The sequence below is a fragment of the Amblyomma americanum genome, chromosome 1 (genome assembly GCF_052857255.1).
Source record: "Amblyomma americanum isolate KBUSLIRL-KWMA chromosome 1, ASM5285725v1, whole genome shotgun sequence".
In the NCBI taxonomy this organism is placed as follows: domain Eukaryota; kingdom Metazoa; phylum Arthropoda; class Arachnida; order Ixodida; family Ixodidae; genus Amblyomma; species Amblyomma americanum.
This window is the reverse complement of record NC_135497.1, coordinates 372,288,789-372,302,452: the sequence shown is the minus strand read 5'-3', so window position 1 is coordinate 372,302,452 and position 13,664 is coordinate 372,288,789. Positions and strand designations below refer to the sequence as shown.

Genomic DNA, 13,664 nt, shown 5'->3' with positions numbered 1-13,664 from the left:
AACAGCGCGCAGAAACAGGCGACTTCATTTTTCGCGCTTGCCGCCCGCACACACGATCAGAAATATATACTTATATTGAAAGCAGCACTTTTTATTTTAGTTTGTGGGCTCGAAAAAAAAAAGTGCGCATGTTCCTCAGTATAAAATTGAGGCGACGGTGAATGGGAAGCTCATTTGTTTTTTGTGCAAGTAGAATAACAGTCACTGAATCTTACTTCCCTGAAAGACTTGCTCTTCTAGTACTGTCTTCCACCTGTTCTACATGAGCCTTTATTATCAATATCATTGCTTTTAAATTCTCTCCAGGGCACGCATCAACCAACTACTGCTCCGGTTTCACGCCAGGTGTTTTCAAACGCCAGACAGTGACTTCTTCCTTGTCCGTTGTTTATTCTAGAAACGAGAGGTTGTTTTGATCTGACAAGGCTGCTGCCATAGGCAAAAAAAAAACTCGAATTAATCGTGAAATTTTAGAACAAGCGCAATTTTACTTATGCTCTCCCCAGGAGCAGTCGTCTCTAACGCCGCCATAATGGCTAAACTGAGGCGCTCCCCATTCATCGTGCAAATCGCCAATATAGCGTCTGCGTCATTCTTTCTAAAGCTATAAATAGCCCCTTTCTGTATCTCTATACATAAATACCTCGAAATTCCTTTTTTACTACACCTTGCACAGCAGCTAGCCTTCAGGCCAGGACTTCAGAGTTCGCTTTGGTAGGAGAAAGTCCTATGCGATCCGAGTCTTCAACCTAACATCGGTGGATGCGTCAGGATCTAAGGCGAGACAGCCACCAAGACTGCCACCGACACTGCCATATCTAAGAATGAGTAAGCGCTTTGATGAACCTGGTGAGAATGCCATGCACAACCAGTGAGCTTTTTAGCCAGCTGAACGCATCATCTAAACAATAAGTGTCCCCAGTAAACTATGATTGCGCTTAAAAGTCGGTGCCTCTGAAACCGGGTGGGCGCTGAACGAAAGTCATATCGCATTAAGGTAGAAAGGAAGTTAGTCATTACGATCGCCAATGCTGCACGGGATTACCGATTGACAACTTTGATATACCCCTGTTTCTATCTCACTCAAGCATTTACTACTTGTGAGGCCTTAGTTTAACTTTAGACCAGTGAAAGTGCATTTTATTTCATTTTTGTGGCGCTAAACTTTGAGTGCAGAAACTGTTCAATTTAATAGGAAATAGGAGGAATAAAATAGCAATGAGAATGTTCAAAGATGATCACAGCGCAGAAAAATACTTCCTCTGCTCTACCAAGGAAAAGCCGGACTGAAATGCTATGTATATAATAAACTTTTCCTTTTGAGCTATAGCAACAGTGACGTTCAATGTTCGGTGTTGTTTAACACCCGAAATACTTGGTGCTGCATTCGGTTTTCGAAGTGAAGTTTCACCGTTCAGCACATGTCGAAACTTTACCACTGATTCGCACAGAGTTCACTTCCTGCCCGCACCGGGTCTATCGTAGCAGTCGCTGGCAAGTTACAGCTTATCGCCCATCTATTACCGATAAGGTCTTCCTCGCAATACTCTCCGCACCGACACAAATACGAACTTCGCGCCAAGTTTACTAATTTTGATGTGCATCAGGCAGTCTGCAAAGGATTTTTCTTGTGGTAATTACAGGTATGTATTTCACTTCCTTATTGTCACTTATAATGTGTAAATGACTCCTATTTATGACAGCATAGTTTCTTTTTACATCATAATTAATCGTATAATCGTAGAGGTTTCAGGGAAATAATGAAAAACTGTTTTTGTGCTCGCAACTCCAATCTGACATCGCTCTTTGCCATTCGAGCAAAACTGAGCACATTTCAGCCGCAGCCCCTCTGAATCTCCACAGACTTCTTCTGGGGTTTTTTAATTATATGACTCTCGCAGGATCGGAAGACACGCTCAGAAGGTTTCGACTACCTTTTTGACACTTTCCTTCTTCAGAGGGAACAGCGTTCTGTGCAACTCTATTACACGACAGCGCATAAAGCTCGTTCGGTCGAAATGCCGTCGAGGTCATAGTACTTGCGCGCATCGCGCCGGAAATATTCGGGGCTGCGTAAAAATCCACGCACTGTCAATGAATAAAAAAACCGGGGTCTAGACCGATAATCGAACCAGAGCCTTTGACGTTCGAGGACGGGAAGCTTCCACTCCGCAGCGACGGCTCGACGTTTGAACATGAATAAAGGCGCGTCTAGTGCACGCACGGGTTTCCTAGAAACGTATCTTCAATATCAGTACCATGCGTTTCCGGTAAATTTTCTCCGTGCTTGACGTGCAGTCGTAGCACCACCCTGTGGCATCCACTGAACTCCCCCTTCCCCCCCCCCCCCCCCCCCCATTCGCCTTACACGGCGCTAGCCCGGCAGATGGCGCACGCGTAGGCGACCTTTCTGCGTCGTAGTGCGCGTCGTTCATTTCTGAACAGGTGTGATGGAACCGCAGCCGTCTACGGGTGCTAGTGTGGAGCAGCGTCTGCGTTGTTTTCAGAGACCTCCTAGAAACTCCGAGCGACTTGTCCAACGGGCAAGACGATGTCGTTCTGTGGACTCCCTGGCAGCGCTGCAACACGCTGTTTCACTCTTAAAGGCGAATATTAAGCGTTGTCCATTTTTTTTTAGAGTTTGCAACTATTGCTTGCAAAGCGGAATTACTTCCAGCTTCCGTAGACCGCATGATTGCCTTCTCCTCAGCACTGGGCAGTTTAAAAGATTGTGATTAATGCTGATTGCGTGCATTGTTTTTAATTGCATAAAATTGAGGTGTCGACGTTACTTGGAATTAGGGACAGTGGTCTAGCTCATTTGTTTTGCCAACATATGGCGGATGACAACAAAATAACGGGTGCACTAAAACACACACACAAACACGCACGCACACGCACTCACAAGCACGCACGCACGCACACACAGACACACACACACTCTCTCTCTTTCTGCGGTGACGACATCACCCTGTCGGTCACGACCGACAAAGACGTGCAAATCGAGTTCACCTTGCAGGCGGCAGCCGATGCAGTTGCGCGCTACGCCACCAGCGTGGGCCTCTCCTGCTCTCCGACAAAATCCGAACTCCTCGTTACCAGGGGCATCCCAATGCAATAGACCTCTCCTCTTCTAGTTTATGTGGATGGCACTCCAGTACCAGAGGTCCGTACCCTCCGTGTACTAGGCGTGGACATTCAAAAAACAACGGTAAAAGCACTGTTACCGTGAACCAACTCAAAGCATGCGTCCTTCAAAACGTTTGATTCACCGTTTAGCAAACAAACATCAGCGTATGAAGGAAGCGGACCGCAGGTGCTTGGTCTAGGCCTTCGTCCTAAGCTGCACCGTTTATACCATATCATACATCGTCTTCCTCCCATCATAAAGGAAGAAAGTAGGCTGCCTCATCAGACAAGCCCACAAAACAGCCCTTCACATCCCCAAAAGCACACCCACACAGAAACTACTAGAGCTGGGAGTCCGTAGGCAGAGGGCCACCTCAGAGCCCAATACGAAAGCTTGTCCCAAAGTCCCACAGGACGCATCATTCTTCATGAGCTCCGAATAGGACACAGCTCCCCACAGAGCCCCACAGCCCAACCTCTACAACACATCCACGAACAACTCATCATTAATGACACGCCAATAAACATGCACCCCGAACACCCCCACCGCAAGGCGCAAAGCTCGAGCGCCTGCACTACACAAAAACAACTCCCCGCTATAGGAGACAGTCCATGTGGTATGTCGCGGACTATCCCGATCAAGCAGCTTTTGCCTTAGCGGCAGTCGATAACTTAGGCAACCCACTCAAAGCCGCCATTAGCAAAGTATGGCTCGCGGATGAAGCAGAAGAGTCAGCCATCGCCATAGCCATTAACTGATCCAAAGCGAGTAAATTCTCAGCGACTCCAAAACAGCCGTTCGAAATTTTGCGAAAGGCAGAGTCTACTCTGCCGTCATCTTAGCCCTTCAAAGTATGCTAATTTAGAACCCCGCCAAATGCCAAATTTTTATCTGACTAAATTATCTGAGTCCATGCATCGCTCTCGTCGCATCCAGGGAACGAAGCAGCTCACAACTGCGCCCGAGGATTCGTCGAACCGGGAAGTGGCCTTCCCGTACCTCAGATCGGTAAGGGAGTGTATGGCCACTTATCACGAAATTACGATACACTATCGCAATGACTGGCTTCACTACCCGACCTCTAATAAATCCCTCACCAATTCCTAACAACTCCAACTCCTGGAGACAACTCCAAACTATCACCTTCCCCTACTTCTTCATCATTTTTAAAGAAGAATTCTCCCCAAATGCAAACTGTGTGGCCACGAAAAAGCCATCCTAGCTGATATACTATATGAATGTCCATCGGAGGAAGCCCCGTAGAACTTGCATCTCTCGAACCTCAAACAGTGGGAGGCCGCGTTGCTCGGCTCCGCTCCGGAGAGGCAACTCCGGGTAGTCAGATGAGCCATAGAGGTCCCCGAACGCCAAGGGCTCATGACCACCTAAGGGGGTGTGAACCCCCCCTCCCACACACACACACACACACTAACACATATGTAGTCTACTCAAGACACTGTTTAGCCGACCAAATAAAGTTTCACCACCACATGGTGTTAGCGACGGTTCGATCATAAAACCTCTGTCTCCATGCGGTGTAGCGATAGACCACTCGGGGACGCCACGGTGTATTCGTGCGCATGGACGCGTAGACTTATAGTCCTCCAGTGTGAAATGGAGTAACCGTGTTGTGAAAATGTCTACTTTTGGAGAATTTTTCTGTTTGCTTCCATAGACACCATTGGATATACAGAAAGACAATTCCCTGTTCTATATGAAGCCGCTGAAAAAAAGCGATTGATCCTGTATATCTCTCAAAAATCGTGTTTTTGTCACCAAGAAGACCTCTAAAATTTTCTGTTTCCATAGACGGTCATTGGATAAACCATGGTTTCGGAACAAACGTTAGTGGAGGCATCGAGACTCCGCTGCCTTTGCCATGTTCGGGAGACAGTGCTTGAACTCTGGCTGCAAAGAAGGGGCGTCTATAGTTATTCGAGCGCAGGTAGAGATGGATATAGAGAGGCAGAGCGAGAGAGAAAGCGTCCGGTGTCCTCTTTGATGCTTGATTTGATAAAAATGAGAGATATCATTTTTAAGGTGATTTTTTGCTCAATAATTGCCACAAACCTGAAACAAGCGATCCTCACGCTCTGTCAGGTGCTCGACGGTATCTGTCGTAAAACGGCTCACACTGAAACGCTGTGTCGGCTATTCTAATGTATGTAATATTATTCACGAAGCCACTATTTTATACCCTTAATGACATCAAGGACGAAGGTAGCGTTTCTGAACAGTTTTGATAAGCTGGTGCGACCGAGACATAGTTTCCCTTCTTCTTCCAGCCCTTGTGTTGTGTTGCCGACTTTTTATTTTTCTCTGTCTCAGATTTTACAAAAAAAATCAATGATTCATGTGAATTTTTTTCAATTATTTTGTCAATTTCTTCTTTTGAGTGAATTTTGTCAAAAATATCAGTGATCACGGTTAAATTTTCGAAACGATAGAGAAGAAATGTTCCGACAACCACTGGCATGAAGAATGAAGAAAGGTTGCCTGCTGCGGATTCGTGCAGCCCATACAGTCTGGCGCGGGCAGCCTCAGATACGTTTTTAATACTGGTTGGGGGTATGAAACCCCCGGAACTTCCCGACATTAAGCTTTGGCGGAGGGTCACCTAGAACCTTAACCATGGAGCAAAACCCAGTTTGTTATCTGTGTGATAAGTTGCACCAAAAAATGATGCTTCTTCCATTCAAAAGCTACGGGCGCAAGCCGTAGCTGCGCTAGCTAGCAGCTGTCCGAAATTTCAGAAGACGTTTGTGATTAAATAAGACATTGATCATACATGCTGACGGACAAATGCACATCACGCTAGTCTCGTGGAGAGGAAACAAATGTAAGCGGAGGAAGCCACTCGGCAGACGCAGTGATCATGGCGCCCCACAGTGAGCGCCCGTTTCTGTATGCTCTACGCCTAACACCACGGTTGCTCAGTGGTCATGGCATTAGGCTGCTGAGCGTCAGGTCGCAAGATCGAATCCTGGGTGTACGGCGGCACGTTAAAAAAGCTCCGGCAGTCAGAATAACTTGGGGCCCTCGGTTATGTCCCCTCTTTGTTTCTCTCCCGTCTGTCACCCCTTCCTTCACCACTTCCCTCAAAACACGCTTAACACGCTTCTTGTGGCCATAAAGTGTGCAACAGTTACTGCGCCTTTCCTTTCTTCCTGAAATGTCTCCGTTCGCGTTTCTATAAATGCTTTCCGCAGGCTTCCGTTCTACCGGTGGCGTCGTAGCTGGCGTCATGGCTGCTGCCGAAGACTTTCCGCGTGGCAGCTTTCCCGGAGCCGAACGCCACCCGGAAGGCCCCTGAAATTTTGCACGGAGCGGACTGCGACGGGGCAGAAGGCGTTGCGCCAGGAAAGAAGCTTCAAGCCCTCGCGCGCCTCGTCCTTGGCGCCGGCTGTTCGGAAGCCAGCGGGAAAGCGTATGCAAGTGCCTTCCGATGTGCCCCCATTCCTGCCACTTCACTCCTGCGTCCGACACCTCTGAGCTGCTGTCGAAGGTCTCGATTCAGTGCGACGTTTCCGGGAGGTCGCAGCGCGACACGAATGTGCATCATGGCTCCGCCGTGCGTCGGATCACGGATATAAAGCCAGCCTCTCGCATCTATGCTAAATATGGAGACGATTGCTGCACTAGAACTTTGCAGGCAACTACTAGCAGCGCTATGAGCTCGCACCGAGATAAACCGCCTCCACCTTTCCTCGACATGTGTGGGGAACCGCATGCCAAGCAAAACGGTGCCAACGGCGTCCTAGAAGAGACGGACCAAAGGACTGTGCCGCCTCGGTGGCTCAGTGGTTATGACGATCGTCTGCGCTGACCCGAAAGACGTGGGTCCGATCCCGGCTGCGGCGGTCGGATTTCAATGGAGGCGTCAGTGTACGTTAAAGAACACCATGTGGTAGAAATTATCCGGAGCATTCCACTACGGTGCCGCTCGTAGCCTGGGTCGCGTTGGGACGTTAACCACACAAAACCAACCGATCGAAAATTCCGCACCTCGTCTTTGAAGGAGCTCTGCACCACACTTCAGTCGATCGCGGAAACGGCTTGTAGGCAGTTGGTCCCCTTATTAGCTGCGTGTTTCCGAAAGGATATTGCCTAAAGGCACGCCTGTGTCACGTCTTCCCTTTCTGCGTCCTTCGTGAAGTTCGCGCTGTTTTCATTGTGGGAAAAATTTAATGTGCAAGATTCAGCTTCTGTCGCGTAACCCTCAACGTCGATATTGTTGCACTCGTTCCCTCTAGGCTTACTGCTCCGAGAGCATTGACTCGTTTACTGAGACAGTGGCGGCCGCTGTTGTCCATTGCAATGCATTCTCGCCGCTTTCTTGAGGGGGGGGGGGGGGGGTGCAGGTTGGTGTAAGCGGTAACATCCGCCATCCCGGCTGCACCAGTATACGTCATACTGACATGATAGGGGAGCCACAAGAAAAGTAGGATTCTCAGTTCCGTTCCTGCTGTTTTTCAGCGCTATAGTTAGGGCACGGCCATATTATTGGCTGTCATGTGCACGGCAGTACAGACTAACCGTGAAATTTATTGAATCCCAAATTCCTGGACGTGCCGCCCTTCTCCTCGCTGCACATCATATTATACACGACCATTGAGTGTTTCTGCTGTGCAGTTGCTCTTACGTCATTCATGAACCGGCCATGCGAATTTTGCCTTCCTAGAGCCCACTCACCGGCATCTTCCCTCGAAGATTCGTAGCCCCATGCAGCAAGTGTCTGCTTTGCACTCTATGTCGGTCTTTTTAACCACCGCTCATCACCGCGTCAAGGTGCGTGGTGCTCTTGAGGCAAGCACATGGAGCAAAAATGAAGCTATCTGGTACAAAGCCGCGGCATTATCCCCTTCCAGAACGCATTCCTCTTGGCGTAGTCGTACAGCATGGGGTTAACCGTCGACAATATGTCCCGCGTTACATTTTTCTGTTATCAAGATCGGATCAACAAGAAAAAAAAGACAAACAAAACGTTCTCACGCATTTCAGGAAGTTCTGAGAATATTGCTCAATATTAATGCGGATGAGATAAATCTGCGGTAGGCTTTCATCACTACGACGGAATCTCTGAATTTGTTCTCAGCTTGGTTTCCACACCCATCCACGAGTAGTCATTAAGGCCAGCCTGCTGCCACAAATGTCCGTCCGCGCTGTTTCTGCAGCTCGAAGAGCCCAAGAAGCGTGTTTTATTTTGTTATTGACCCTTATCAGCCCTCGGCCAAGGCGTCGCCGTAATCGACGCTCCCTGTCACGTTGTGCACGCGCTGGACATCGTTTACAGCTTTGCGTACGCACTGCTTGATGAAGATAACTGCTCGCGTGGAAGAGGGGGTGGGGCAGTGTTTCTTCTTGCTCATTTACTCGGACAGACAACAACGTAAAAAATACGATGCGCCAATAGTGCCTCTGTCGGTTTGTATGCAGCGCTTACCGGGAGGTTTTCACTGAAACAAAGCTTGAATACTGAAGTTGTTCTTTTTGCATGCTTAGTGAGCGGTTCCAACTAATGAATCGTGCTCGATAAAAGCATGGCAGATCAATGGACTGCTCTTATAGGAGCGTGCTCCTATTGTAACAATGTAGCCATTGAACTTTTTACACGAAAAAATAGGAACAAATGCGATTTTCCCTTGCAAAATCACTCGCTTGCGGTATAGGGCGAGGGGAGGGTAGGCCGTTGCAGCGGAAACCTCGACACGTGAGGTCGAGGTGCACGGTCGAGAAGCCGATCACCACGGCAGAGAGATGCGAAAGCGAGGCCCTCTGTAACTCACTCAGACTGCTTAGGTCTCCACCACCTTCTAAGCAGTGCATTAACTCAGCCTTCACCTGCATTATATATCAAGCGGATTTTTTTCACCTTTCTTCCTCCAGTTCGCTTGTCTTATTTTAGAGTCAACTCCTCCCATTAGACTTCCCTAGATTGCACGCCACTTTGCACCTCCAAGGGCGGTTGGGGAACAAACAACCCACAATGCAGGTTAAGTTTCAGTGCTAAACTCGTTTAACAGTAAAAACACCCATGTATTTTTCTAAGGGTGCACTTTCAAAGATCAACGTAATCGCACTGCCATGGTGTGGTTAAATGGTTATGCTTTTTCTATCCGACTTCACAACTTGGCGCGAATAACGTCTTTGTGAAGACAGAAGTTCACAACTTGATGCCACCAGTTCAGTTATTACTAGTTATGACTAGTTGTTACTAGCTTCAGTGAAGTACGCCTCCTCAAAGACGCATTTATTGTATTTGCGTTGCGACGCGGTCGAAACGTCAGCAATAAATGTGTCTTTGAGAAATGTGTCCCGGCACCGCTGGTCGCATTTCGATGGAGGCGAAATTCTAGAGGCCCGTGTACTGTGCGATACCAATGTACGTTAAAGAACCCCAGATAGTCGAAATTTCCGGAGCCCTTCACTGCGACGCCCCTTGTAGCCTGAGTCGCTTTGGGACGTTAAAACCCCATAAACTATACATGTATTGCGTTAAGAGAGTAGGTTGCGTTGGCTTCCGTCGGGAAAAAGTTGAGTTAAGTAGGCACTTCTCCAAGACATATTTAATGTCTTTGCGGTGCGGTTGAAACGTCGGCAATAAATGTGTCTTTGAGAAGGTCCTACTTAAATCAACTTTTTCCCTGAGGAAACCAACGCAACCTACATTTGTAACACAATATATGTATAGTTTATGGGGTTTTAACGTCCCAAAGGGACTCAGGTTATGACGGACGTCGTAGTGAAGGGCTTCGGAAATTTCGACCACCTGGGGTTCTTTAACGTGCACTGACGTCGCACAGTATACGGGCTCCTTACTACCATTTAGCATAATTCGTTTTTAGAGTGTAAGGGCGCAAATTGGTTAACATTTTCAGTGTCGCTTTATTTCTTTCTGTGTCAGAAGTTGGCACTGTTACTGCACAACTTTGTACTAATACACACAAGTCAAGTTCACGTCTGGCAGGTACCGCTCGTTCCGGCCGGCATTCATTGTTCAAATCATTTTGAGTGTACGCAAGCCATCCGTATACTTCATTTATCAAGTGGATGTTCACTGAAATGGATGTACTTACGTCCTCAAGAGCAACCCCTAGAAGCTGTGCTATAAGTCAGGAAATGATGGCGCGATAAGGACCCGTGACTGCTGCCACCCTATCGCAACGAATGGCAGTCGCTACCATATTTACAAAAAATGCATCAACTAGCCCAAAAAGAAGTTTTACTGAAATATCTCGTCAGTTTTATACGGCCCCCGAACAAATAAATGGGCAGTGTCGTCCCTATTATTTTCTTGCGCTCGACGCCATAGAAGATACTTTGCAATCGTTTTTGCGGTCTGTCTACAAATGGAATCACTCGGCACTGAAGATCACGACATACGTCAGCCTTGGTTGTCATGCAGGCCGGCTATAGACGTTAATGTATTTTTAAGTGCCAGAGCTGCACCAGCTGTGTAAAACGCATCGCAGTGAAGGGCTTCAAATTAATTTGGTTGTTCTCCGGTTCCTTATCTCAGAACAAGGGTGTCGGCGTCCCGGCTCCATCGAAGTGTGGGAACCACGGCTGGGAAAGCAAAACTTTGTTGAGCTGCAGAACGCGGCTAATATGCCAGCTTCAGCAACATTTGGTTCGTAATTTGAAGCGCATGCCAAATTGCAAGGCACTTGGCGGCGCCCGAACCGCGTCCACAAACGATGGCCCTGGTTAAATACTATTTCATAAGTGTTGACTTATACCTGGCGCAGAACAGTAACAGCGAATCTAATTGCTAAGTAGATGTTTGCGGAAGGCAAAATTTTTTGGAAGTTCTGGCAATTTGTTTTTGTTGAGCTATTCAGTGCTTGAATCGCGTTCGCCATTCCAAAATTGATGCGACGTCAACTCGAGCACAAAGCACGTAACGGGTGCGCAAAAGGCAATCAAAACTAGTGTCTGTCAACTGGGCACACATGCACGATCAGCAGAAAAACAATACATGAATGAATGTGATCGTCTGGAAAGCGATCCGTCGTGGACAAGAGAGGCATTGCGCGAACTTCTCGCATTGTGCTGATAACTTTGACCTGCTGGTAGGGTTTCTTTCGTCTCAATTGTACACAGCAACGCCTAGTTACGGTCATATGTTAATCAAACGGATGGCGAAAAAACAGCTGAAGTGCGCGTTACTTGCTTGAATGATTTTTTAAAATAAATTTTGTTGTTCTAAAACTGACGTGTGGAATAACTACGTAGAAAGCAACCCATTTGCGGAGTGCGGTGCCTCCGAACGGAACAGCAACGCTTTCACCATTGTTTTAGGCTTTTAAGAACACGTATATTACCGAGTGACGTACAACAACGTCAAGTTCACAGGATTTATTCGGGTCACTGATAGGCATGTTGCGGTTATCGTTAAACGCTGTGCTCTTGCACTTTGGCGGAGACTAGAGGCCGATATCACGGTGATTTTAAAGGATAATTTTGGGCGTTCCACTTTCACCGCCGAACGTTGGCCAAATGAAGAACAGAGAATCGAAAACCGGTGTGCGCGAATCTGCACACAAGGAGATCCGACGCATGCGAGCTCCGTTTGAATGCACAGCTTGCATTGTAATGAATAACAGTACGTTGAAAAACTTCTCGATATGGCACCGATACTGCGCTCGCATCAAGACATCAGAAAAAGAGATCAAAACAAACTTAATGATTGTCGCTGAATGCGGCAGTCAGGAAGAGGCAGAGCATTCAACAGGCTCCGTTTCTTAGCTTCACCCTTTTTTTTTTGAAGCTGGAAGACGTGATCGAGATATTAAGTGCGAACAGCGCAGATACTACGCGAGATGGCTTCAAGATGTCTGCCCCTTGTAACCTAAACTAACTGCAATTTTCTTTCGAGCCGTCGGTGGTCACATCGAACGGAATAGAGATGAACAAGGCGAGCGCCAAGGCCAGTCAGTCTGCTGTTGCAAGTAACGCGCGCGCACGCGGTAGAGTTGGCATATGGGGACGTCAGGCGCCTTCCAGCGCAGTCTTCCACGTTCTGCGTGCTTCCGCGGTACGTGCAAGGCGGCGCGATAAGGACGCACGCGAGGCGGCCTCCCACCTGTGTTGTTGGGGTTGTACTGGAAGACGCGCGACCGGGCACGCACGGGTCTGCCGGCGACCAGACGCGGAACGCTGATGAGCATGACGGCGACGCACAGCCAGCAGCAGGCTCGGAGCACAGCCATCGGTGCGGGCGCTCTTGTCACCCACCGGAGGAGCGAATGGCGGCCGCGCCGTCACCGAGCCGGGGGCGTCAGTCAGCGCCTGGAATCTCCATGGCCGCGTGACGTCACGTCAATCGACGCTCGCATTAGCGGGAGAGATAGGAAGAGTCGGGCCGGCACGTTATCCGAGACCACGCGCGGCATTGTTGCGGACGCCGGCGTCGCGCTGCTGGCACGTCGTCTTTGAAGAGCAGGTGTCAGGTTGTGCTTTTAAACCACGCGCCATGAGCGAAAAAATAGTGACAGAAGTCTGCATGCCGGCCCCTGCACTCGCCGAAACGTTCGCTGACGCCGCACATTGCGCAATTACAGCGGCAGAAAAGGGGAGGGGCGGGGGGTACATAGTGCAGAGCTCAGGTTTGTGTAGTGTCAGGCTAACAAGAGCTGAAAGAAAGCGAAGAAAGGAGACGGAGCGATTTGACGGCGAAAACTTTCTTACAAAAGAAAAAAACAAGGAACAGAGAAGACACGTCTCCGCAAGCAAGATATTGTGAAATGTTTATAATTACTCTCGCATTAACACTGCTGGGATTAAGGCAGGTCGCAGCGGCAGCTGATTGGTTAGACTTTCTGGAGTGTTTTACGTTTACTGAAATCTAACCTTCAGTCGCAATCCCAAATATCTCCTTCATCGCATCGAGGCCACCGCTGTCCGGGTTGAACACGCGAACTCGTGTTCAGCAGCCGAACGCCAAAGCCACTGAGCTGCCATGGTGGGGCATACTGGAAAAGTCCACCCCGCTATGTTTGGGTATTCTTAACTAGAGATAATGGAACGCGAAATTAACAAGTCCTGTTCAAAACGGAAAAAAAAAGAATGAACAAATTCGCAGGACTGTGCGGCAAAAGCTAGACACAGGTCTCGACAGTTGATGCAGTGAAGCGGTTACGTGACAAATGACGCTTCCCTTACGGAGTTTGGGCCAGTTCTGGAAATCACGCATGCATTTCGTGCGCCCTGCCCACTACAACTTCATCCAATTTGGCTGTGTCGCCGGTGGCTGGACATTGCGTTCACAAACGTATACTGCTTCCTCATTGGTATGGCTAATAGCCATGAGTCAACTATTCTTGCAGACTAGCTAGTGTTCAGCGCCGCGAAGGCTTGTAATTTTATGCGTTGCATATTGCAATCACTCAGTTCAGCCCTTGGGCGCGGCCGGGCAGCCACCATTGACCTTTAGCGCAACCACGTGACGTGACGTCACGATAGCCGGAGGAAAAGTTGGGCCCCAACTCGCGCGGTCGCGCGCGGCCGCAGCCACCACCTGACTCCCGCTCCT

At 48.6% G+C, this 13,664-nt stretch overlaps 1 protein-coding gene across 4 annotated transcripts in view; it reads right to left on the bottom strand.

Moving 5' to 3' along the window:
- LOC144115657 (zinc metalloproteinase nas-14-like) overlaps window positions 1-12,439 on the bottom strand; it is a 139,481-nt gene extending 127,042 nt beyond the window's left edge. For 2 of the 4 annotated variants that reach the window (XM_077650105.1, XM_077650104.1), the window contains exon 1: window positions 12,216-12,434. In XM_077650105.1, coding sequence (XP_077506231.1) covers window positions 12,216-12,342 — 127 coding nt within the window. In that variant the 5' untranslated portion in view covers window positions 12,343-12,434. Of the gene's footprint in view, window positions 1-12,215 lie in introns of all 4 variants that reach the window. The other 2 variants (XM_077650101.1, XM_077650102.1) reach the window with 2 other exon arrangements.
- Window positions 12,440-13,664: the final 1,225 nt, after the last annotated feature.